General features: G+C 63.0%; 2 protein-coding genes across 10 annotated transcripts in view; one reads left to right on the plus strand and one right to left on the minus strand.

Annotated features, from left to right (window-relative positions):
* Positions 1–11,809, plus strand: part of RFX1 (regulatory factor X1) — a 30,331-nt gene extending 18,522 nt beyond the window's left edge. For 5 of the 9 annotated variants that reach the window (XM_070625268.1, XM_070625265.1, XM_070625264.1 and 2 more), the window contains 15 exons: positions 131–508; positions 1,269–1,363; positions 3,915–4,278; positions 5,626–5,807; positions 6,745–6,864; positions 6,958–7,073; positions 7,297–7,415; positions 7,497–7,606; positions 7,965–8,116; positions 8,192–8,289; positions 9,258–9,407; positions 9,491–9,699; positions 10,002–10,155; positions 10,235–10,280; positions 10,420–11,809. In XM_070625268.1, coding sequence (XP_070481369.1) covers positions 131–508; positions 1,269–1,363; positions 3,915–4,278; positions 5,626–5,807; positions 6,745–6,864; positions 6,958–7,073; positions 7,297–7,415; positions 7,497–7,606; positions 7,965–8,116; positions 8,192–8,289; positions 9,258–9,407; positions 9,491–9,699; positions 10,002–10,155; positions 10,235–10,280; positions 10,420–10,589 — 2,463 coding nt within the window. In that variant the 3' untranslated portion in view covers positions 10,590–11,809. The remainder of the gene's footprint in view (positions 1–130; positions 509–1,268; positions 1,364–3,914; positions 4,279–5,625; positions 5,808–6,744; positions 6,865–6,957; positions 7,074–7,296; positions 7,416–7,496; positions 7,607–7,964; positions 8,117–8,191; positions 8,290–9,257; positions 9,408–9,490; positions 9,700–10,001; positions 10,156–10,234; positions 10,281–10,419) is intronic. The other 4 variants (XM_070625272.1, XM_070625270.1, XM_070625271.1 and 1 more) reach the window with 1 other exon arrangement.
* Positions 11,810–11,902: 93 nt separating this feature from the next.
* DCAF15 (DDB1 and CUL4 associated factor 15) lies at positions 11,903–19,398 on the minus strand. Its single transcript, XM_070625273.1, has 13 exons — positions 19,240–19,398; positions 17,372–17,469; positions 17,153–17,288; positions 16,396–16,502; positions 16,167–16,306; positions 15,917–16,087; positions 13,857–14,291; positions 13,657–13,748; positions 13,428–13,556; positions 13,261–13,346; positions 12,946–13,050; positions 12,758–12,873; positions 11,903–12,394 (listed from the first exon to the last, which is right to left on the minus strand). Exons 1-13 carry the CDS (start codon positions 19,369–19,371, stop codon positions 12,339–12,341), a joined length of 1,803 nt encoding a protein of 600 aa, XP_070481374.1. The 5' UTR covers positions 19,372–19,398; the 3' UTR covers positions 11,903–12,338.
* Between the last annotated feature and the right edge of the window lie 3,948 nt (positions 19,399–23,346).

Here is a 23,346-nt window from a genome sequence, read left to right on the forward strand (position 1 = left end):
GAGGCTCTGCTCCCTGAGACCCAGCGCGGGGCGGGGGCTTCCGGTCGGGTCTCAGCGTGAGCCCCGCAGCCCGGTGGGGGCGGCGGCCTGGCGCCCGGGTGACCCCTCAGTGTCTCTGTTTGTCCTCCAGAGCTCAGACAGTCAGTTTCCCGCTAGGAAGGCAGAGCAGCGAGAGCCCCGGCCCACGCCGCCGCCGGAGCCGCCGCCCCGGCCACCCCCGCCCCGGCCCGGGCCGAGCGCGCTGGCCCCGGAGCCGCCGCCCCCGCCCGCCCGCGGCCAGGCCCCGCAGCTAGGCAGCCCCGAGCCGCCGCCGCCCCCTTACGAGCCGGGCGCCGCGCAGTGGGTGGAGCTGGTGGGCGTGCTGCCCCCGCACCTGCTCCTGCCGCAGCAGAAAGTGGTCCTCGAGCCACTGCCCGGGCTCGCGGCCCGAGCCAGCCCCGACCAGAGGGTCAGGATCCAGAGAGTTCCCCAGGTGCTAGTGTTCAGCACGGCCGCCACGGCCCTCAAAGTAGGTGGCGGACGCAGGGGCGGGGGGCGACGGGCGGGCGGGGGCGGGATCCGCCGGCCCCGGCCCGTGCAGGCCTTGGGCTGCCCGCCAGGCCCCGCAGGCCCCGTAGACCCCACCCCTGCCACGCCAGTCTGGGGACCCGCGTCTGATCCCTCTAAATTGGGTTCCAGGCCCCAGGCTCCGCCCCCTATAGATTGGGATTGGGGATGGGGTGGGGAACTCAGGCCCCGCCCCTGAAACCTGGTCAGTAGGTCCCGGTTCAGTCCCACCAACGGGCGCCCCACCCACGGCCCCGCCCCTAACATCCTGCCCGGTTCCAGGCCCCGCCCCTGCAGACCCGGTGGGTCAGTGATGCAGGCTCCACCCTTGAGGCCCTGTCTGCTCCCAGCTCCAGCTTAGCGACAGCCTCGTCCCAGAGTTTGGCTGTGCTCCTGGTGTCCAACTGTCAGGCCCACAATAGGACCCTATCTTGGGGTCCCCTGGGCCCGCCTCCCCTCAGGCCCCACGCTTGCTGTCCCCAGCCCAAGCGGAGAGTCCTGGCTTCTCCTCCTGACACAGCTCTGCCTGATTCCCAGCCCTGGCCGAGGCCGCAGCCCCTGAGCCTCTGAGCCCCAGCCCCGTCCAGGGTGTGTGCAGAAGTGCAGCCATGCAGCCGGGGAGCGGGGGTCCGGGTGAGCTGGGGCAGCCACCAGCCCTTCAGAGGCGAAGGCGGAGGAGCCGGCCCACCCCGACCCTCTGCGTGTCCTTCGTCCTGTGCCAGGTGCAGCAGCTCCAGCAGGTGCCCGTTCCACACGTGTACTCCAGCCAGGTGCAGTATGTGGAGGGCGGCGATGCCAGCTACACGGCCAACGCCATGTGAGTGCGGGGCTGGGGGGGGGGGGGGCGGGAGGAGGACCCCCGGGACGCCAGCCTTCAAGGCCTCAGGTGAGGGGCAGGCGGTGGGTGCTCCTCGGGCACCTGCAGCCACCAGGCAGGGCAGAAGCAGAGGGGACCCTGGCAGGCTGGGGGAGACATCCCAGCACAGCTTAGGACTTAAGAGTTAAATGGCCTGGGACTTTTGTAAAAATGATAATAATTTTTACAAGATAAAAACATCTAGGTATATAGAAACTTAGTGAAAAAAATCCCCTTCACTCCTGTCCCTCAGCTCGCCCTAGAGGGGACCCTGTGACCCATTTCTTTGTTTCCTCCCCGAGGTCCTCTTTGACGAGGAACTGCCCCTTTCTTTGTTCAGAAACAGAGGCAGCATCTCATGTCCCGACTCTTTCCTCAGTTGTGTATCTCGCAGCGCTTCCCGTCGTTGTCTGTGTAGGTCCCGGTCACCCTCTTTAGCCGCTGCGCGATGCTCAGCCATGTAGGCGTGTTGTGAGTGGCGCAGCCAGTCCCCACCTCCCCGAGTGTAGGTGACTTCCGCTCCTGGTCCTGCACATGTGCAGTGTTAGTGCAGCCCCGTCGGGCAGACGCCACGCCCTGGGCCCCCGCCCTGGCTCTGGCTCCGCGCCGGGATCCCCCATACCGCGTGCATTCATCCGTTCTTCCATCCTTCGCAGTGATAATCCCAGGACTAGTTGTTGCCATTTGAGTTTTTAGGAGTTTCATTTGGTTTTCTTTGCATTTGTCTGATTTTTTTCTTGCATCCTCCCACCTGTCCTGTGGGCATGGTGCTGAGAGTAATTATCCGGCGGAGCAACTCGGTCCCGGGGTCACGAGGCTGTGGCTGACCCTGAGGGCCCCTGGGTCATGGTCCATGGCATCCAGCCCCTCACAGTTCTGCCGATTTCTTTCCAGTGCTGCCAGTCTCTTAGCCATGCGGTCGTTTAGTGCTGGCGGGACCACAGAGGGCATTCCAAAGAGGAGGCCTGTCCCTGAGGCCCCCAGGGATGTTAAAAGCAGTGCTACGAGCCCAGGCCTCAGGGTTCCCGGCTGACTCCCTCTGCCTCCCCTGGGAGTGACTGTCCTTTCCTTCTATTGAATTGTTCCTTTCATGATTCGTGTGTGAGCCATCAGATTTTTCTGCTCTGTGATGTTCTTGGGAGCACTGTGTCTTCTGTTTCTCCCACACAGTGGATAACTACTGGGTTCCCAGCCTTTCACTGGCCTAGCTCCCCGCCCTGACCAAAGCCGCAGCCGCTGGGCCTCCGTCCTGGCCCTGTCCAGGCTGCCCAGAGACACACACCTTCCTTTATTCAGTCCTTCAGCAACCGCTCCTGGAGGAATGACTTTTTGGAAGCACATATTGTGTGCAGGACACTGGGCTGGGCCGGCTGTGGTCCCTGCCCAGGGAGTGGAGGGGCACTTGCCAGGGCCAGCTCAGGTCACACCCTGTCAGCGTCACTTGTGTGGTAGACATGGATGGGGTGCAATGGCCTGGAGCTGCACCCCCTTGAGTGACCTCATGACTGCGCCTCCTGCTACTCTCCCCTCCCCAGCCCAGCCCCTCCCCTGCCGCCCCAGTGTCCTTCCTTCAGGAGACTGTGCCAAAAGCACCTTCAGAGCCAGGCCGCCTGACCCACCTCCCTCTCTTACTGGAGTTAAAAGTTTAACATTAGGTTTTTAAATCACTAACACATTGAGAGGGCTCAAAAATCAAATCACTGTGTGGGATCATGGCTGGTGAGGTGCCTGCCCCCTCCCCCCCTTCCTCCCCACAGATACCATGTGCACGGCTCCATCTTCCTGAGGCCCCGTATGCACCCTTTCCCACCTCTTCTGTTCACATGATAGAGTGTTCTGGAGCTTGTTCTTTGGCAGGACTATGAGGCCTTCTTCCTCCTCCTCCTCCTCTTCCTCCTCCTCCTCTCTGGATCCTGTCACCCTTGATATCTAACAGCTCCCTCAAGGTGGACCCCCATCGTTTTTACCCTCTTGCTACAATTTGCAGCCTTGAGCCTGCATCACCTGACGCAGGTCCTGGGTAGCTGGCAGAGACCTCTCCAGGGCCGGCGAGGCTGGTGTGCAAGGGAATGGCAGTTGCACTCTGACATCCCTCAGGGCGGCCCGCCAGGGTGGCCCCCGGCCTCCAGCAGCGCTGCCTGCCTCCTCTGCCTCCTGGGTGCCCCACCTCTGCAGTGCCCTCTATTGACCTTTGGTCTTGGCTTCTAGGCTCTCTCCTCAACTAGAACTCCCCCTAGCTGGGCCTTTTCTGTCTCCTCCGTGTGGGGTCCAGGGTGCCCAGAACAGGGCCCAGCACACGGTAGGCACTCAATAATCGTTTTTCGCTTGAGTGAGGTGTGTGGCCTGTGGCAAGTCCCCTGGTTCTCGTCCTGGTCAGATCAGGCGGAGGTGGGGGCTCCCTCCTGTGTCCAAGGACCGTGCCGAGGACCCCGGTGGCGGGGTGGGAGCCCCCCCGGGAGCGTCCGGTCGCCCTGGCCGACTCGCGCCCTGACGGCCGCCTGCCTCCTTGCAGCCGCCCCGGCACCTACCCGTACCCCGAGACGCCGCTCTACACACCCGCACCGGGCTCCAGCTACTACGAGGCCGCCGGCACGCCTGCCCAGGTCAGCGCGCCTGCCACCTCGCAGGCGGTGGCCAGCAGCGGCTCCGTGCCCATGTACGTGTCCGGCAGCCCGGTCGTCGCCAGCGCCACCAGCAGCGGGGCCGGCGCCAGCAACGGCGGCGGCGGAGGCAGCGGCGGCGGGACAGGTGGCGGCGGTGGCGGGGGTGGCGGTAGCAGCGGTGGCGCAGCGGGCACCTACGTGATCCAGGGCGGCTACATGCTGGGTGGGGCCAGCCAGTCCTACTCTCACACCACCCGTGCCTCACCAGCCACTGTAAGTGCCCACCGGGGGAGGTGGGGGTGGGGAGGTGGCAGTAGCAGGGTGGGGGCGGGGGTGTGGTCACCAGGGCAGACCCTGGGCACCCTGGTGCCAGAGTGCTCAGGTAAGGATGGATGGCCAGGGCGGAATCCTCGCTGTGCGACCTCAGGCGCGTTACTCGGCCTTTCTGGCCCTCAGCGAACAGGCAGGAAGCTCTTAGAGCGGTGCCCCAAGAACCCCGCTTGGGAGGAGCTGCCCCGAGCCAGCGGGGTGGCCTCCTGCTGCCTGGAGGCCTGGGTCGGGTGGCTCAGGCAGCCCTGGCTCCCAGCCCTGACCGGGCCCCTGGCTACCTCTGTGACCATGGGTAGGTCAGAGCCTGGTGGTCCCGAGGTGGTCCCTGTCCTCTTGGAGCTCCAGGTCTGGGGCGATGGCTTCCACAGGTTGCTGCCTCACGCCCTCTGGCATGGCTGCCCACTCTGGACCCCGTGACCCAGCCACAGCTTCCCCAGGAGGTGGCACTCCTGGCTGGCAGGACACAGCCTCCCTTCTGGGCGGGTTTTTAATGCTGGTCGGGACCCATGCAACTGATTTCATGACCCCAGTGGGTTCTCATCCCCGTTTGCAGACCTGCTTTGCTAGAACAGTGTGTCCAGAGAAGGCTCTTAGGGACGGAAATGCTTTCTGTGCTGCCCGGCACCCGGGCCTCTGGCCACGGGTGGCTGCTGAGCACTTGGAACGTGGCTGGGGTCTCTGAGGACTTGAGTTGAATTGCTTTTTTTCCTAACTGTTTTGATATAAGTGTAGATTCCCGGGAAGCTGCAGAAATAGTGCAGAGGGGTCCCTGTGGCCCTTCGCGCAGGTTACCCCCATTACACCTCACGTACCTGGGGCACTGTACGCAACCACTGGGGACCCTGTGGGTGGCTCCTTCTGGGTCTTTGCGTCACGTGTGTGGATCAGGAAAACTCCCCACAGTCAAGATGCAGAACCTCCCACCACCCTGAAGACCTCCCACCTGCTGGCCCCTTGTAGTGACCTCACAACCCTAATGTCTCCCCATGTCGGGATGCTGTCATCTCGAGAATGTTCTATGAATGGACTCATATTCTGTGGGACCTTCTGACAGTGCGTTTTTCCACTCAGTACAAAATGACTTAAATTTGTATTTAAAGAGCCGTGTGTGGCTGGTGGCGACTGGTGTTGGACAGTGTGGTTCTAGAGAGTTCCTTGGGATTTAGTTCCCATGGGTGATGGTGATACAAGGCATGGTTGTCAGGATCGTGATCAGAAATAGGCACAGAGTGCACTTAGCAACGAGCACTCGAGAATCGGGTGGCTCAGCACCCTCCTGTCGCCCGGCAGGTCCAGTGGCTCCTGGACAACTACGAGACGGCAGAGGGCGTGAGCCTGCCGCGGAGCACGCTCTACTGCCACTACCTGCTGCACTGCCAGGAGCAGAAGCTGGAGCCCGTCAACGCCGCCTCCTTCGGCAAGCTCATCCGCTCCGTCTTCATGGGCCTGCGTACCCGCCGCCTCGGCACCAGGTGGGCCCTCCACAGCCCGCCCAAGTTAGGAGGGCCTCAGCTCCCCATCACACCCTCGCTCACTCTGCTCCAGCCCTACTGGCCCCAGGGCCCTTGCACTGGCTCTGCCTTGCACCTCAAGTGCCTTTCCCTGTCTTCTTGCTCAGACCTGTGGGCCCCTCGCTAGAGTGCAGCCTGCTCCCCTCCCCGCCGCTCCCCACACCCCACTCCTGCCCACTTCTCCTTGGCTCGCAGCACCACCAGCCTGTCTTTTCTCTTATGTGCGTCTCGCTCCTGATCTGTCTTCCAGTGCTGAGAGGCGTCCACCTTGAGAGTGGGGGCTGCACACAGTTGGTGCTCAGTCAGGGCCTGTGAGTCGGCAAATTCCCAGGAAGGAACAGGACCCCTCCCACGAACCCACCTTCCTTCCTGTCCTCTGCAACCCCATACCCCCCCGGGCTGAGCCTGCTCGCCTCTTGGTGCCACATCCCAGCCTAGGCATCACCTCATTCATGCAGGCATGCATAACCTGGGCCAAAGGAGTGGCTCTCCCTGTGCCTCAGTTTCCTCGCCTGGCCTGTCCATCTGGGATGTTAGGAGCACTCTTCCTGGGGTGGGGAGGAGGAGTACCTGGGTTCACCTGGGCCAAGTACTCAGAGCCGCGCCCGGCACTTTGAGGGCAGCAGTGCACGTGTATCTGCTGGGCACCAGCCCCGGGCTGGGATTGGGGCACAAGCAGTGAACCAGATGCTGGTCCTGTCTTCGCAGAGCTCGGGCAGCGGGGGCCTCTCCTGGCACCCGCAGCCCCTATGCTTGCCCAGTGCAGCATCCCCGGTTCTGTGGAACGTGAATCAGCCCCCGGGCTCTGTCTGCTCCCTAAGCAGAGCGCACGTGGTGTAGGGCGGGGTGGAAAGCCCCTGGCGGCCCCACCCGGCCCTCACCCTCCGCCTCCCTGCAGGGGCAACTCCAAGTACCACTATTACGGCCTGCGCATCAAGGCCAGCTCACCCCTGCTGCGGCTCATGGAGGACCAGCAGCACATGGCCATGCGCGGCCAGCCCTTCTCCCAGAAGCAGAGGTGGGAGCACAGTGCTGGACCCCGTGCTGGCAGGTGGGGAGGGCCATGCTGCCCAGCCCCCACCCATATGCCCTGCCTACCCTTCTTCTCCAGGCTCAAGCCCATCCAGAAGATGGAGGGCATGACCAACGGCGTGGCTGTGGGGCCGCAGCCGGCCAGCGGGCTGTCGGACATCAGCGCCCAGGTCCAGCAGTACCAGCAGTTCCTGGGTGAGGGCTCCCCAGCCCACAGGGGCGTGGGGCAGGGTCTGTGGGCCCAGAGAGTGGGAGATGGTTCACCTGCCCTCCCTGAGCCTTGCCAGCCCCCTCTGCACTGGGGGTTGCTGTTTGGCGGGAGAGTGGCGACAGTGCGATGGGATCCCAGGGAGAGGCTCGAGGGGGCAGCGGGGTGGGGGGGGGGCGGAGGGCCTCATGGCGTCCCCTCCTGCCCCAGATGCCTCGAGGAGCCTCCCCGACTTCTCAGAACTCGACCTCCAGGGCAAGGTGCTGCCTGAGGGCGTGGGGCCCGGGGACATCAAGGCCTTCCAGGCCCTGTACCGGGAGCACTGTGAGGTAGAGTGGGCAAGCCGGTGGGGGCAGCCGGGGCGGGGCCGGGGGGGCCTTGCGGCCGGCCCTGAGCCCACCTCCCCACAGGCCATCGTGGACGTCATGGTGAACCTGCAGTTCCCTCTGGTGGAGACGCTCTGGAAAACCTTCTGGCGGTACAACCTCAGCCAGCCCAGCGAGGCACCGCCGCTGGCCGTGTGAGTCCCTCGGGATGGGGAGGAGGGGGGGCCACTGTCGGAGTCAGCACCTGGGGCTAGGGGGCTGGAGCAGGGCCCCTGCCTGACCCCTGCATCTGATCCCGGCTCCAGATGTGCACGGGTGTGGGGCTGACCCTCAGTGTGTGGGCTGGGAGCCCTGCGAGCCACCGCCTCCCGGCAATGGGCGGGCCGGGGCCCTGGGGTGCAGGGGACTGGTCTGCCTCTGACCCTGGGGCACTAGGGCCTGGGGGAGGCAGGGACCACCCGCCTGCCCTGCAGGGTGGTACTGTGCCCTTCCAACCCTGGGGCAGGGCCGTGGAGTGTCCTTGTGACCCCAGGGTGGGGTGGGTGCCCACAGGCACGACGAGGCCGAGAAGCGGCTGCCCAAGGCCAGCCTGGTGCTCCTCTCCAAGTTCGAGCCCGTGCTGCAGTGGACCAAGCACTGTGACAACGTGCTGTACCAGGGCCTGGTGGAGATCCTCATCCCCGACGTGCTGCGGCCCATCCCCAGTGAGCGCACGCCCCCCTCGCCCCCCGCCCCCCCCAGGCCTCCCGGGCCTGATCAGCCCCCGCTGCCGCCCACAGGTGCCTTGACCCAAGCCATCCGGAACTTTGCCAAAAGCCTGGAGAGCTGGCTCACCCACGCCATGGTGAATATCCCCGAGGAGATGCTGCGGGTGAAGGTGAGGCTGGGGGCTGGGGCCTCGGGCCCCTCTGCCAGAGGCTGTAAGATTTGTCCCTATGCCTGTCCCCTCAGACTGAGCTCTGGGTGTTGTCTTTATAAACTAGCCTCCTCAGGTCCCCACTTCTGCAACAGAACCCCTTGGTGGTATTTTTGTATGCAGCACAGCGTCTTAAAACCATCAAAGCCATGTGCAGACTTCAGGTAGTTCTCCTCAGACAGCCTTAAGACAAAGTGCGCTGGGTGTTCAGAGATAGACAGACTCTTAAAAAGAAAACAAGAGCAGCGTCTGTAAGGAAGGGAAACGTGGCGTCTTCATTAATGCTGCAGATTCACTAACTGCGTAGATGGGAGGAGTTGGATGTGCGTGCTCTTGGGCAAAAAGAAAAGAAAAAAAAAAAGAAGGGGGTGTTTTTAGTCCTTAAAGTGTTGGGAGGGCAGCTCAGCAGAACTGAAAAATCGCCCCTGGCCGGGCAGGACACAGGGCACGGGGCAGAGCCCAGGAAGCTGGATCCAGGGCGACACCCTTCAGAACGGGCAAGACTCACATATTCATTTATGCAGCATGCATCTATTGAGCACCTGCTGCATGCACAGCATGGCTCAGTGACCGAGATGGACAGAACCCCAGCCCTCCCAGAGCTGACAGTCAAAGGAATAATCAAACCAAATGAAACAAACGCTCCTGGGAGCCGTGCTGGCCTTTTCTAGGTAGTGCCCTCCGAGATTTCTATTGTGTCCTCTCATTAAAAATAATAATGAAGGGCAGACACAAAACGTTGATTTTTGGACCCACACTTTGGGTGGATGGACTCAAAGTGTGAAGCTCCCGACCGCTTGATCTCCCGACAAAGGCAACGAGGTCCCCTCCCCTCCGCTTTCGGGAGAAGCTGTGCAGAGGGATCGCCGAGAGTGGGCAGGGGACAGCGTGGGCGGGTTCTTGGAAGCCACAAGCCCCCCGCCCCGCAGGTGGCAGCGGCCGGCGCCTTCGCACAGACGCTGCGGCGCTACACGTCGCTCAACCACCTGGCGCAGGCGGCGCGCGCCGTGCTGCAGAACACGGCGCAGATCAACCAGATGCTGAGCGACCTCAACCGCGTGGACTTCGCCAACGTGCAGGTGAGCGCGGGGCAGGCGGGCGGCGGTTTGCGGGGCGGCCCGGGGCGGTGGCTGAGCCCGGGTGCCCGCCCGTTGTGCCCCAGGAGCAGGCCTCGTGGGTGTGCCGCTGCGAGGACCGCATGGTGCAGCGGCTGGAGCAGGACTTCAAGGTGACGCTGCAGCAGCAGAACTCCCTGGAGCAGTGGGCGACCTGGCTGGACGGCGTCGTGAGCCAGGTGCTCAAGCCCTACCAGGGCAGCGCCGGCTTCCCCAAGGCCGCCAAGCTCTTCCTCCTCAAGTGGTCCTTCTATAGGTGCGCACCGGCTGGGCGGGGCCGGCCGGGCGGGGCGGGGCGGGGCCGGAGGAGGGCCCTCCTCCCGGGGCGGGACCCAGAGGAGGCCCCTCCTCTCTGAGGACAGGCCGAGATGGCACTAGAGAAGGCCCGGCCTCCTCGGCGAAGGCAGGGTGCTTCCGCTCTCAACGATGGGCGCCCTGGAGGAGCTGGCGCGGTCCGGGCGGGGAGCTGGGCTTGCTCGAGCCTGCGATCCTGGCAGCACGGACGGGGGCGAGGGGCGGGGCCGAGCCTGACGGCCGCCTCTTCGCCGCCGCCTCCAGCTCCATGGTGATCCGGGACCTGACCCTGCGCAGCGCCGCCAGCTTCGGCTCCTTCCACCTCATCCGGCTGCTGTATGACGAGTACATGTACTACCTGATCGAGCACCGCGTGGCCCAGGCCAAGGGCGAGACCCCCATCGCCGTCATGGGCGAGGTGCGCGCAGCTAGGCGCTGAGGGCGCGGGCGGGGCGCCCCTCGGCGGGACTCTCACCCCTTCCCTTTTCTCCTTGCAGTTCGCCAACCTGGCCACCTCGCTGAACCCCCTGGACCCGGACAAAGGTAGGCGCGGCGTGTCCCCTGCCCAGGGCCCGAGTCAGGGGGGCGGTGGCCGGGGGGGAGCTGGGGTGGAGGCGGTGCCGGCGAGGCCCTGGGGGCGCCGCCGCCCCGCGCTGAGCCGGGCCTGGTCCGTGTGCCCCAGACGAGGAGGAGGAAGAGGAGGAGGAGAGCGAGGACGAGTTGCCGCAGGACATCTCGCTGGCGGCTGGCGGCGACTCGCCCGCGCTGGGCCCCGAGGCCCTGGAGCCGCCGGCCAAGCTGGCGCGCACGGACGCGCGCGGGCTCTTCGTGCAGGCGCTGCCCTCCAGCTAAGCCCGCGGCCTCCCCGCCCCGCCCGCCTCCCTGCCCGCCCCGCCGCCCCTCCACGCCAGGGTCCTTCGCAACTTCTGTGGCTTCGCTGTCACCGATCCAGCCTCGGCCAGGGCGGGGAGGGGACCTCCGAGACAGGGAAGGCTCCGAGATGGGGCCGGCACACTCACAGGGCCGGGCGGAGCCGCAGCTGCAAACTCTGACACAAAAGACGTGCCTTAAGGAACCCGCCGCCGTGCCCAGGTGCCCCTTGGGGCAGCCAGGTCGGCCCCTCGGCCCCAAGCCCGCAGCATCTCCCTTCCCCAGCCGCCTTCCCGCCACCCCCGGGGGCAGGCAGGCAGGCCCCCTCCCCCGCGGAACTGTTAACTTATTCAGCTCGCTGGCTTTGCACAGCCTGCCCTGGGCCCAGCCCTGAGCCCCAGGTGGGCGCCGGCGGGCATCACCTGGTGACCCCCCCCCCTCCCCACTGTCAGCAGCAGCCCCCGGGACCCCTCCTTCGACAACCCCACCGCTTCTCCCTCCTCCGTTTAAGTGCAATTAAAGCCGTGGGTGTCGCATCTTCTCGGAGCTGGGCCCTCCCTCGCCCTGCAGCCCTGGACGGGGCACCGCCGGCCTGGCTGCGGGGAGGGCAGCGGGGCCGCCGCCTCCAGCTTCCAAAGAGCGGCGGGCGGGCGGGTGCCGGAGCCCAGGGCCCTGCTGCGGGCGGCGGGCGGCGGGCGGCGGGCTGCGCCTGCCCGCGGGGCTGGGGGCTCCGCGCGCTCAGACCCAAGACCCCCGCGTCCCGGGCCCTCCCCGCTGCTGGTTTGTGATGGAACCTCCTCGCTCCTCCCCTTCGCGGAGACCCCGCTTCTCCTCCGTGCTGTGCGCCCCTGCCCCCCATGACTATTGTGCGATTTGTGAGCGCCGCCCAGCGGAGTCGGTAACTTGTTGGGTTTCTTTCCAACCATCATGGCCTTATCTGTTCCGGTTTTCTCAGTGTTTTCAACCTGTGAGATGTTTATGGCAAAAAAGAAAAAAAAAAATCTGACCTATTGTATAAAAATCACTATTTTGCGTGCTCCGCGTGCTACAGCTTTTGGGGTGGCCCATCCACCCCCCTCCCTGCCCTCGGGGTTCCCCTCTCCCGGCGGTGAAAGTGTCCACGCGTGTGGTAGTCTAGTGTGCCGAGCTGTTTTCTACCTTTTTGTAGTCTTTCTTAAAACACAATAAATTCTGCTGTGATATTTGGCTACTGCTGACTGGCTGGGCCTTGGGGGGGCCTCGGGGGGCGGGGCTCCAGCTGGGCCCCAAGTGGCAGTCAAGGGAACTCAGCGAGGTTCAGAAATAAAACATTTATTACATGAAGAGGAACGACAGGGGAGCGGGGACGGCTGCCACGTTTGCCACCTCGAGTGGGGCAGGCTGGGGACAGGCAGGGAGCCAGGTCCACTCGGCCTCCCCAGGGGACGATGCCCACGCCTGGAGCAGAGGAGGGGGCAAACGAGAGAGGGCAGGGCCGTGCCCAGCGCAGGGTGAAGGCGGGCGGGCGCTTGGGGGGCTGGGGGGGGCAGGGGCTCCCTCCCTCTACCCCTTCCCAACTTAAATAGGCATAAATAAGAAGCGTCCAGACTCTCAGGCCACCAGGGGCCGCCCCGCCAGCCCCCTGCCCGCAGCTGAACACTAGCGCCAGCCGTCGGCGGGCCAGCCAACCGGGCAGGGCGGCCAGCTCCGGGCCGCGGAGGTAGTTGGAGTCAGTGTGCGGGCGGCCGGCCCTCACAGCACGATCCACGTGTAGCGCTCGCTGTCCGCCAGAACCTTCAGGGAGCACCCTGCAGGGAAGCGTGGGACAGCCATGCGTCTCTGGCCGGGCTGCAGCAGGGGCCCGCCTCTTCCCCTGATGTGACTTGGACGCGGGCTCCGGAAGGCAGCAGCCCAGCTGAGTTCGGCTCTGCCTCCCACCTGCAGCCACCCCATTGCGCCTGCCGAATGAACCGACGGCTGGGGGCCCAGGCGCCAACCTGCCAGCCCTGTCAGGCCTGGCCTGGGCTGCCCCCTCAGCCAGCGTCCGCAGCGTCACCCGCCCGGCCAGCGTGCTCGTCCTCCCGGACACACTTGGGAACCAGTCCCAGCTCTGGGCTGGCCTGGCAGGACGGGGCGCCCAGCTGTGGCTGCAGCCGGGTCGCGGGGCCCACCTTTGTGCAACGCCTCGTTGGTCATCCGGTTGACGTAGCGGCCGCTGCTCTCGGGCACCAGCCACTTCATGACCATGTCCACACAGCTCTTGCGGTAGGAGCTCCAGACACTGCCGCTGCGGGTGAGGGGGTGAGTGGCTCTCCTCGACCTGGCCCCGGCCCCGGGCCCCACCCCGGCCCCGCCTCACCTGGTCTGCCCTTTGACCTCTGTGAGGTCACCCACACTGACTGTCACAAAGATGCCGGTGTTGAGGTCCCAGGCCACCTTGAGGCTGGTGTGATAGGTCTTTGGTCTGCAGGGGAAGGGGAGGTGAGCAGAAGAGAAAGGAGGTGGCACCACAGGGTCCCTGGGCCAGGACCGAGGTGACCCTCAGGGCTTTTGTCTTTGGAGCAGTAAGGAAGGGACCAATGCAAGTTGTGGGGACAGGGGAGTCTTCTCATATCCCCCCTCCCCTGTGGGCCCCTGCTGGACGAGGGTGAGGGCGGGGTCCCTGCCCACGCACCGTAGCTGGCCCTCCTCGGTCGGGGACGGGAACGCCAGGAGCAGCAGGCCGATGTTGATGAGGACCTGGTTGGTTTCTGGGCAGACCTGGGGGCAGGGTGACAGCTATTGAGGGTGACCCCCAGATGGGGACACCCTGAGCCCACCCTGGGCCACACCTCGGCCCACCTCCAGGATGACGATGTCATAGTCGCTAAAGGAACAAAACTGGTGGCCCCAGGTGGCGTCGTGGCGGATGACCTCATTGATGACGTACTCAAAGTCCAGCGTGAGCTGCTCCACTGTCAGGTATTGACCCTGAGGCAACGGACAGAGGAGCAGGGGGACGACGGTGCCAACCACCACCCCAGCAGGCTCTCCAGGGCCGCCCCTCGGCCTGCCCGTCACTAGCACTAACCTGGACGGCGGCCCGTTTCCGCATGGGCCGCAGGTTGCGGCCACGGAGATCAGTCACCACAAAGGGCAGGGAGATCTTGTCATCCTCAAACTCTGAGGGGACAGGATGTGGGGCTAGGACGGCGGTGCGAAGCCTGGAGACCCCTTCCAGACCAGCTTCCCATGCCCTGGACCCTGCCTGGGCACGGGCTCCCCGCTCACCATCCTCTGGCTCCGTCCCCTCGCTGGACCCCAGCACGTAGTACAGCTTAGTGTAGTTAACATAGCCGGGCTCGGGGGCCGGTGCCTCTGCTGCCGGGGGGCTGTCCCGGGGCACTGCCTCCCGACCAGGGGCTGGAGGCTCAGAGGGCAGGCGGAGGCGGGTACCCGAGGGCCCCGGGCAGGGGGGCGGCCGGCTTTCCTCTGGGGTCCCGCCCTTGGCCTCTTTGGCCCTGCGGAAGATGTCGGCCACAAACTCCTTGGCCTTGGCGATGGCGGGCGAGGGCTCAGGGGCCCCAGAGGGCTGGGCGGGGGCCGCCTCAGGGCAGAGGCTGGGGCAGGCGGGGGGCGCCTCTGGGCTCCGGGGCCCAGGGGGGCTGGGAGGGGCTGGGGGGCAGGTGGAGTGGTCATACAGGATCTGGCAGAAGCTGCTATCACCTGGAAGGCAAAAAGCGATGGGGGGGTTCAGGTCAAGGCTGCTCTCCCCAACTCCCTCACTGCCCGAGGGGGTTCTTAGAAATTGACCTGGAGGAGACCCTTCTAGAAGACTACTTACGCTGAGAAATCAGTCTGAAACATCCAGAAAGGAAAAGAACCTTTTACACACGCGCGCACACACATTCCTTCAAATCCTACTCTCGAGCATCCTTTGTGTGGCACGCACACTGAGGACACAGATACATCCCTGCCCTCGGGGAGCCACAGCCGGCGGTGACAGCAGATAAGAGCCACGGCAGTTAAGTCTGAGACTACCACGCGGCCGGCTAGCCACCCCAACGCCAGCGGGACCCGCACGGGCACAGCCTGGAGTCTCCGTTGCTGCCTGACCAGGGGCCAGAGCCCCTTCGGGGAACGTGGGGTCAGAGGGAAACCTGTCTAAGGTCACACTGTGAGAGAAGGCGAGTCTGCCAACGCACTCCTGTCCACCGGAGTCGTGGCACCGTGGGGCAACGCCCCACTCTGTGGAATGCCCTCCTCCCATGGTGACGGGCGCGGGACATGCTGACGGGGCCCCTCCCCTGGGTGGGAGCCCAGGCTGAATCCTGTCTCACGTGGTCTTTCCCAATAGGATCACCGCCGAGAGGGTGGAGGCATCAGCCCATCCAGGCCTGGCGTGCTGTGCTGGGGGCGCCTGCTCGGCGAGGGGCAGGTGGCCAGCACAGGGGCGGGAGGGGCAAGTTCCCTCGGGCCCTGCTGGTTTACTGGCTACCTCACACACATTTAATCCTCTCTTCGTGCCCACTGCCTTCTCTCCCCCTGGGACAACCATTTTAATGTCATCAGTGAGTTTTTTTTTATTTGACGGGGGTTCTTGCAAACCTGAAACATCTTTATACCTAAGTGGGATCAGTATCTGGTTACACGTCTCCCGTGTTTCTCCCACACCCCTGTGTCTTTAAGGCGGGCTCTTGCACACGCAGGCGGGGGCTGTCCTACCTCCCCGCGCCCCAGGGATGGACACCAGGCGGTCCCCAGCTCCTGCCACCAGCCTTGGGCATGGCAGGCACAGGGCCGGGACACCCCACTGCCTGTAGCCCCAGGAGGGTGGAGGGCACCGCCTCACCACCAGCCAGCGCAGGATCCTAACACCCGCCGCTCTGTCGAGGGGCCTGCCTCGTGATTCTCAGGGGCATTTCTCCAAAGGTGCCAGTCGGGCTCTGTCCGCTCGCCACTCTCGGAATGTTTAATTAGCCTTTCCCCTTTTGTAGAGAAAGGACCACGGCGGTGTCCAGCATGGTAGCCACACGTGGCTATTTAAGCTTAACACAACCAAAACTACATTAAAGAAAAACTCAGTTTCTCGCCTGCACAGGCCACTTTCAAGTGGCTACTGGCAGCAGTTGTAGTGGACACCGCAGACACGGAACACCCCAGCCCTGTGGAGGTTCTAGCGGACAGTGCTGGGATGGGGCATGGCCACGTGTGGATGCCACATTCCCACTTCCTGGCTGTGTGACCTTAGATGAAGGATGCCACCTCTCTGTGCCTTGGTCTCATCTGTAATGTGGGGCAGTGACGGCCGAGTGTGTGCGCGCTGGGCCTGTCAGCAGCCCCGGGCCTACCTGCCGAGTGGACGGAGACGGCGCAGGCCACCAGGGAGTAGCTGGTGTTGAGCAGCACCACCTGGTCCTTCTTGAGCTGGAAGGCGGGCTGGAAGGTGGGGAAGGGGTAGACCACCTGGTACTTGGTGTGCAGCATGAAGCCGTGGCGCAGGCACTGTGCGCTCGCGTCACCTGCGGCGACACAGCCACTTGGCTCACTCTCGGTCCAGGGCAGAGAGGACGCAGCCCGCGCCCCGCCCCAGCCCCTCACCTGGATGGGCTCGGCTGGCTTCCCGGCAGGCAGCGCAGCGGCCTGGTGGCGGCACCGCCACAGTGCTGATGTAGATGTCGCGGTGGTTCTCATCACTCATCATCATCATGTTCATGAGCATCCCGTTGGCCGAGCGGGTGCTGGGGGCCGGCACACCCTCAGCTGCCTCGCCCGGGCCCCCGGCCTCCGGCCCCCACCCCCCTCGGCCTCCCTCAACCCCAGGTCTCACTTGAAACCGAAGACAATGACTTTGGAGGCATCGCTGGGCCATTCGCACACGGTCAGGTACAGGTCGCTGTAGATCTCCTCGTCCTGGAAGAGCCGCACCTGCCGGACCTGCATGGCGCGGTCAGCGTCAGAGCGGGCCCGAGGCTGCACTGCGCTGGGCTGGGATCGGGGACAGGCCGAGCCGGCAGGGCTGTCCCCTCTGGTGGTGCCTCAGGCTAGGGAGCCCCAAGCAGCCCCCGCAGCCCCCTGCCTTCCTGGGAACAGCCTGCAGAGGCTCCCAAGTGTTTCTCACCACAAGTGGGGGAGACAGGGAGGCTGGGCCCGGGACAGGACGCAGCCAGGGGACTCACCAGCCGCGTGGCTTCCCAGCCCCATCCCCCGAAGCCATTCAGCTCTGAGTTCATGTGCAAATTGGCCAGCAGTGCCCGCCGCCCAGGGCCAGGGCCGCGAGGAGTCACGGTCAGGGCTAACGGGGTGGCAGCCTGCTCGGGCCTAACAAAGCGCACAGGTCCCGCCCGGCCTGCGCCCGCCAGGCTCTCCCGGCCGTAGATGCTGACTGGAAGCACGTGCAAGTGCCGCTATTTACCCACTTCCAACTATAAAAACGGCAATTTCATGTGGTTCGACCCAACACCTGGAGTCTTGACGACGCCCCCACGAGTGCACTATCTCCATTTTATGGACAAGGGACTTGAGGCGCAGAGGGGCGCTGTGAGGGGCCCGCAGGGGGAGGGGCAGCCGGCGCCAGGCCGCCCTACCAGCTTGAGCTTGCTGTGCACGTTGAACTCCCACCAGTACAGGTGGTACATGTAGAAGGAGAAGTCGTCGTCCCCGCTGCTGCTGGTGTAGGAGAGGACGTAGCGGCCGCACTTGGAGAAGCCCAGGAAGATGTGTCTGCGGGGGGCACAGAGGGCAGAGTGGCCAGGTCAGGGCCAGCCCACTGCCCCAGCCCACCCCCTGCCCGGCCCCAGCCTCACCCTGCGTAGAGGAAGTCCTCGTCCACGATGTTCTTGAGGGAGACGCAGACCCTGGGCGGCAGCTTCCGGAAGAGGCGAGGGGAGAGCTGCCCACTGATCTGGGGAAGAGGTGGCCAGGGCTCCTGAGGCACCATCCAGCAGATGCCACCTGCAGCCCCTGGTCCCGTCTCCCAAGGAGGAGCAGCACCCGTGGGGTCCAGGACCGCCACGCAGGCCCGCTTACTGCCAGCCATAACGGTCCAGGGCAGTCTGAGCTCTGGAAGGTGGGAACGGTCGAGCCTCCCTCTGCACCAGGGACCCGAGCCACCCTCCCAGCTCCACTTCTTCAGCCTCAGGGGCGCTCTTGGCCAAGCCCCCAGGCTCTGAGGACCAGCACTGCCAACACCTCCCATAGGAAGTGTCTTCAGTCACCCCTGGCCACATTGGGCCACCTGGTTGTCTCCCTGAAAGCTGGCTCAGGGCGCACTCAACCCCTAAGGAGGTGAGGATGTGGACTTAACCAACTGCAATCACCTGTCCCCGACCCACTAGCCTCCACACGGGGTGCTCAGGCCCCCAGCACAGCCCTGGCCTCAGCTGGGGAGCAGTCCAGGCAGACAGAAGGGGAGCCCGCCCAGAGACCTTCCGGTTCCCCCCGATTCCCCTTCTCTGTTATCTGCCGCCTTCCCCCAACTCCCTCACCCCAAACTTCACCAAGGAAGGACGTTGGGGGGACAGGCAGGCCAAGCTGGGCACGGAGGAATGAGAGCCCCTGGGTCCTGCCCCACAGTGTGATGGGGGAGAAACAGCCCAGCCCTCGAGGAGATCCCAGTCTGATGGATGAGCCCCGTCAGCGGGGCCCAGGCAACAGGGACACACAATCCATGTCCAGGGAGCTTCCAAGCTAAAGGCAGAGCCACAGCCCAACCCAGGGAGCACCCGGGCTGAGGGTGGACTGTCCCTGCCCAGAGAGCTCCAGTCAAAAGGAGACCCAGCCCCGCCCTCACGACGTTCCCAGTGAATGGGGAAGGTTTACTCCCTAGCACGGAGACACGCCCTGTCCCACTGCTGCTGGCCTGACAGCAGATGCACGTGCCCTCCCAGAGCTCCCAGAGTGATGGGGGAAGAGACTCTGGCACTCTGGGAGCTTACAGTCTGATGGGGGAGGCAGAGCCCCGCTCAGGAGCTCGCAGTCTGAAAGGGAAGACCAGGCCTTCTCCAGGGGGCTTCCTCCCATTCAGTGGGGGAGGCAGATGCAGGTACAGGAACTCCCAGCTCCCCTGTGCTCAGAGCCGGGACAGAGAGGAACACCAGGCAGAGGGAGCCCAAAGCAGGCAGCAGGAGCTCTGCCAAGGGCGCGGGAAGGCCCCATAACAGAGGGGCACGGGAGCAGGGCGCTGAAAAATGGGTGTGACCCTGGATCGCCTCCTCCTTCCTTATTCCTCCAGCGGCCTCTAAAGACCCTTCCACCCGAGCCCCCTCCCCGGGGCCCCGCCCCCCGCCCCTCCATCCGAGCCCCCTCCCCGGGACCCCGCCCGCAGCCCCTCCAACCGAGCCCCCTCCCCGGGACCCCGCCCCCTCCCCGGGGCCCCGCCCGCAGCCCCTCCATCCGAGACCCTCCCCGGGGCCCCGCCCACGGCCCCTCCATCCGAGTCCCCTACCCGGGGCCCCGCCCGCAGCCCCTGCATCCGAGCCCCCTCCCTGAGGCCACGCCCCCGGCCCCTCCATCCGCGCCACCTTCCCGGGGCCCCGCCCCCGGCCCCTCTATAGAGCCCCCTCCCCGGGGCCCCGCCCCCAACCCCTCACCCCGCGACCGCCCTCCCTCCCTTTGCCTCCCTCGTCCCTCCTACCCACCCTCCGGCGCGCTCCTCCCCGACTCCAGGCCTCACCTTGACCCGCTCCAGCTGCTTGAGGACGTGCTCCCGCCGCCGCCCTGCTGCCCGCTTCCCCCCGGCGCCCCCTGGGCCGCCGCCGCCGCTCCCGGCCCCGCTGTTCCGCTCCGATTTCGAGCTGGGCGCCATTTTCACCCCCTCCCTCCACTTCCGGAGCAACCGGCCTCCTCGCCCCACCTCCGCCGCCTCCTCATTGGCCCTTTCTCGGGGCTGCGGCCCGCCGGTTGGGTGAAAGCCTGCACTCGGGCCTCTTCCCGCCGCGCCTGTCCATCACAGGCAGCGCGGCCCTTGATTGGTGGGGCCGGCACAGCCGCGCGGGCCGTCGCCGTGATCCCGCCTTCGAGCTAGGACGCACCCGTCAGAGGCCCCGTCCGCCCCGCTCGCCGACACGACTTTGATCTGATAGGCGGACGCCCCCAGTCCGTCACGCCCCCCTGCGGCTGGTGGGTTTCCATGGAGACCGCGGGCGGTCCAGGCCCGTGGGCGGCGCGATGGGAGCCTGTGGTCCACAGCGTCCGGATTCCCGGAGCCCAGGGGTGTCCGCGCCCAGTCCGGGTGCGCGGAGGCCTGGCGAGCATCCCAGGGCCACCAGGCCGGGCCGACGAAAGGGATTTGCGAAAAAAAAAACCACAAAACGCCTGAGATTCGATTTAAACATCTTTCAGATGGGCTGGGGGGGGGCGCCTAGAGGGATCAAGAGGATGATGGCAGCATCAGTCACTTACCTATAGAGCGCTTTACACGTGCGGGACGTGGTTCTGAGTTTACAACAATTCTATGTAGTAGGTCGCTATTATGCCCATTTTACAGATGATAGTAATGATCATCGTTGTTGAACGTGTGCTATGACTGTCATCTTCCTGTGCGTTAGATCATTTAATCGTCCCCCAACATTTTTCGAGATAGGCCTTTTTCTTATCTTCATTCTGCACATGATGAAACTGAGGCTTACGCTGTAGCCTGGTTCCTGAGTGCCTGGCCCGTGTATTCCTGAGATACGAGCTGTCCTGGCTGTAATCAGACAGGAAGGGAGTGATCTCACCCACAGTATTCTTACAGCCTCACACATTCGTTTATTCACAGAATATTTATGGAGCACCCACTATGTGCTAAGAGCTGGGGATACAGCAGGGAACAGGACAGAGATAAAAAGGGAAATAAGTTTCTGTTACCTCATTCCAGGTGGGGTTAGAAAGTGAGGGGAAGGAAGAAGTCGGCTTAGACGGAGCAGTCAGAGAGGGGCCCTGTGAAAGGGAGGAGGAGGAATATTCCAGCAAAGACAGAGGTTTCAGGAGGATGAGGGTGGCATGATTGAGAGACCACAAAAAGGCCAGTCAGGCCAGAGCAAGAATGAGCAAGGAAAACAGATGAGGGCCAGGCAGCGGGCAGGGAGTATCTTGGGCTCATAAGCAAGCAAGACACTTAGATTTTAGTCTTCAGCATAGAGGGAGCCTCTGGAAGGTTTTTAGTAGAGATGATGGAATCTGATATGAGATTTAAAAGATCATTGTGATCCAACGAATTAAGTAAATGCCCATGAGTCCATACTGGTATAAAGAAATGATTGAATAAATGAATGGGAGGAATTGGACTTCTATATAGAAGAAGTCCAATTAATAAATGTACAAGGAGTGAGGGAGATAGAAAACCCATCAGGCAAACAGCACATTAATCATTGCAGCAGGCAAGATCTCCCAGTGGATGCTAAAATTAGTGGATGAAACTTTAAGGAGATTTGCCTGCCCTAAAAGTATGTCTTCTAAAGTATTTATTAATCACTGGCGGTTTTTCAGTACAGTCATGAGCTGCATAATAATGCTTCTGTCAACAATGGACGCATATACGATGGTGGTCCCATAAGGCCAGTACCATGTAGCCCAGGTGTGTAGTCAGCTCTACCATCTAAGTCTGGGCCAGTATACTCTATGATGTTGGCACAACGACAAAATAACCTAATGACACACTTCTCAGAATGTGTCCCCACCATTAAGCGACACGTGACTTTGTACGTCCCCAGGTTGGGTTTTTTTGTTTTTTTTTTTTTTTTTTGAGGAAGATCAGCCCTGAGCTAACTGCTACCAATCCTCCTCTTTTCCCCGAGGAAGACTGGCCCTGAGCTCACTTCTGTGCCCATCTTCCTCTGCTTTATATGTGGGACGCCTACCACAGCAAGGAGTCAAGCAGTGTGAACTGGCGAACCCCAGGCCGCCGAAGCGGAACATGCAAACTTAACCACTGTGCCACCAGGCCGGCCCCCCCACCCAGGTTGTTTGACACACCTCCTGCAGGAGGTAGAGTTTGAGTCCCCTCGGTGGGTGTAGGCTGGATGTATTGACTTGCTTCCAAGGAATAAAGTACGAAAAGGGAAAAAGTGACTTGACAGTGGAGAAACCTGGCAGACACCACCTGAACCAAGCAATCCAGGTTATCATCATAGCCGTGAGGCCGGTGCACGTCATGGACCCCTGATACGATGGGATGAGAGGACGCAGTCACCTCTCTAGTATCGTCCCCAAAACTCAAGCCCTCAGTCTAATCATGAGAAAACATCGGATGTTTGTCGCAAGTTGAAGAACAGTCTACAAAAGACTGGACTAGAACACTTGCAAAGCGTCAGGGTCCTGAGAGACGAGCATGAGTGAAGAAACTGACACTGCCGAGGGAGCCTTAGGAGATGCGAGCACTAGATGAAATGGGAGGGCCTGGATGGGATCCTGGACCAGAAGAGGGCTTGGAGAGAAAACGGTGAAATGAAAATGAAGGGTGGAGTCCAGTGGACACTATTGCAGCCATGTTAGTTCATCTCTTAGTGGTGACAAACGTACCTGGTTATGCAAGATGTTAACATCTGGGGTGGTTGGGTGGAGGGTAGACAAGAACTCTCTGTACCAACCTTGCCAACTGTCTTAGTCCATCTGGGCCGTCACAACAAAAATACCGTAGACTGGGTGGATTTACAACAAACATTTATTTCTCACATTTCTGGAGGCTGGGAAGTCCAAGATCAAGGTGTTGGCAGAGCCGGTGTCTGGTGAAGGCCACTCCCTGGACTGTAGACGGCTGCCTCCTTTGCTGTATCCTCACATGGCGGAGAAAGAGAGAGACAGAGACAAAGAGAGACAAAGACAGGTAAATATACAGAAAGAGAGAGAGAGGGAAAGACAGAGACAGAGAGACAGAGGGAGAAGGTTCCCTTATAAGGGCACTGGTCCCACTCACGGGGGCCCCTGTGACCTCGTCACCGCCCCGAGGCCCCGCCTCCTAACGCCAGCACACTGAGGGTTAGGCTTCAACCCATGAATTTCAGGGGTACACACACATTCTTCTGTAAATTGAAAATTATTTCAATATAAAAAGTTTTTTTAAAGAGTTGGAGGGAAAGGCCGTTATGGCTACTGTGTGGAGTGGCTTAGGGGGATGGGGGCGGGGGCCAGAATGGCCTCCGAGAGGTGGGAGAGGGATGTCAGGGTGGCTGGGATTCTGGGAGCAGCAGTTGGACTAGAGACAAGGGGCCATGTTCTGAGCTGGTGGGTCATGCTGGTGGACTGGATGTGGGGTGGAGGCCAGAAGAAGGGAGGCAAAGGTGCCGTTGGCACCTGGGCGGATGGTGGTGCCCTTCTCTGACGCGTGGAAGACCAGGGAGGTGCTCATCCGGGCCGAGTCAGTGGACGTGTCCTCAGCAAGAATTTCCAAGCCCTCCTGCAGACCCAGGTCTTGGGGCAGCAAAGCCCTCCCGCGAGCTGGTGGGAATTGGCGCCTGGCGACTTCGCATCACATCCACCAAACTGCCCAGCTCCTGGCCACCTCGGCCCTTTCGGCCGGTGACCTCCTTAACCAGGGTGCAGGAAACCCTGCAGGGGTGCCCCTTATCCCCTTCCCAGAGCCCCCCTTCCACCTACCCCCATGGTAGAGACCCTATGTCAGTTACCCTTTATTGCACAGTGAACAAGCCCTAACGCAGTGGTGTAGGACAACAAGAATCATTTAGCATTATTCTCTCCCATGGCCCTCAGTCTGACTGTTTGTAGTGGCTTTATGTGTAATGACCAACGGTGGGGAGCAAGCCGAAAGCCCATCCACCCAGTGGAATATTACTAAGTAAGA

Source organism: Equus przewalskii, chromosome 6, assembly GCF_037783145.1.
Source record: "Equus przewalskii isolate Varuska chromosome 6, EquPr2, whole genome shotgun sequence".
NCBI classification, from domain to species: Eukaryota; Metazoa; Chordata; class Mammalia; order Perissodactyla; family Equidae; genus Equus; species Equus przewalskii.

Coding starts and splice junctions, on each gene's coding strand:
- DCAF15 (XM_070625273.1), bottom strand. CDS start 19,371: ATGGCGCCCAGCTCGAAATCGGAGCGGAACAGCGGGGCCGGGAGCGGC. Junction 12,874..12,945: donor GAGGTCAAAGGGCAGACCAG/GTGAGGCGGGGC, acceptor CCTCACCCGCAG/CGGCAGTGTCTGGAGCTCCT. Junction 12,395..12,757: donor CAACGAGGCGTTGCACAAAG/GTGGGCCCCGCG, acceptor GCTTCCCTGCAG/GGTGCTCCCTGAAGGTTCTG.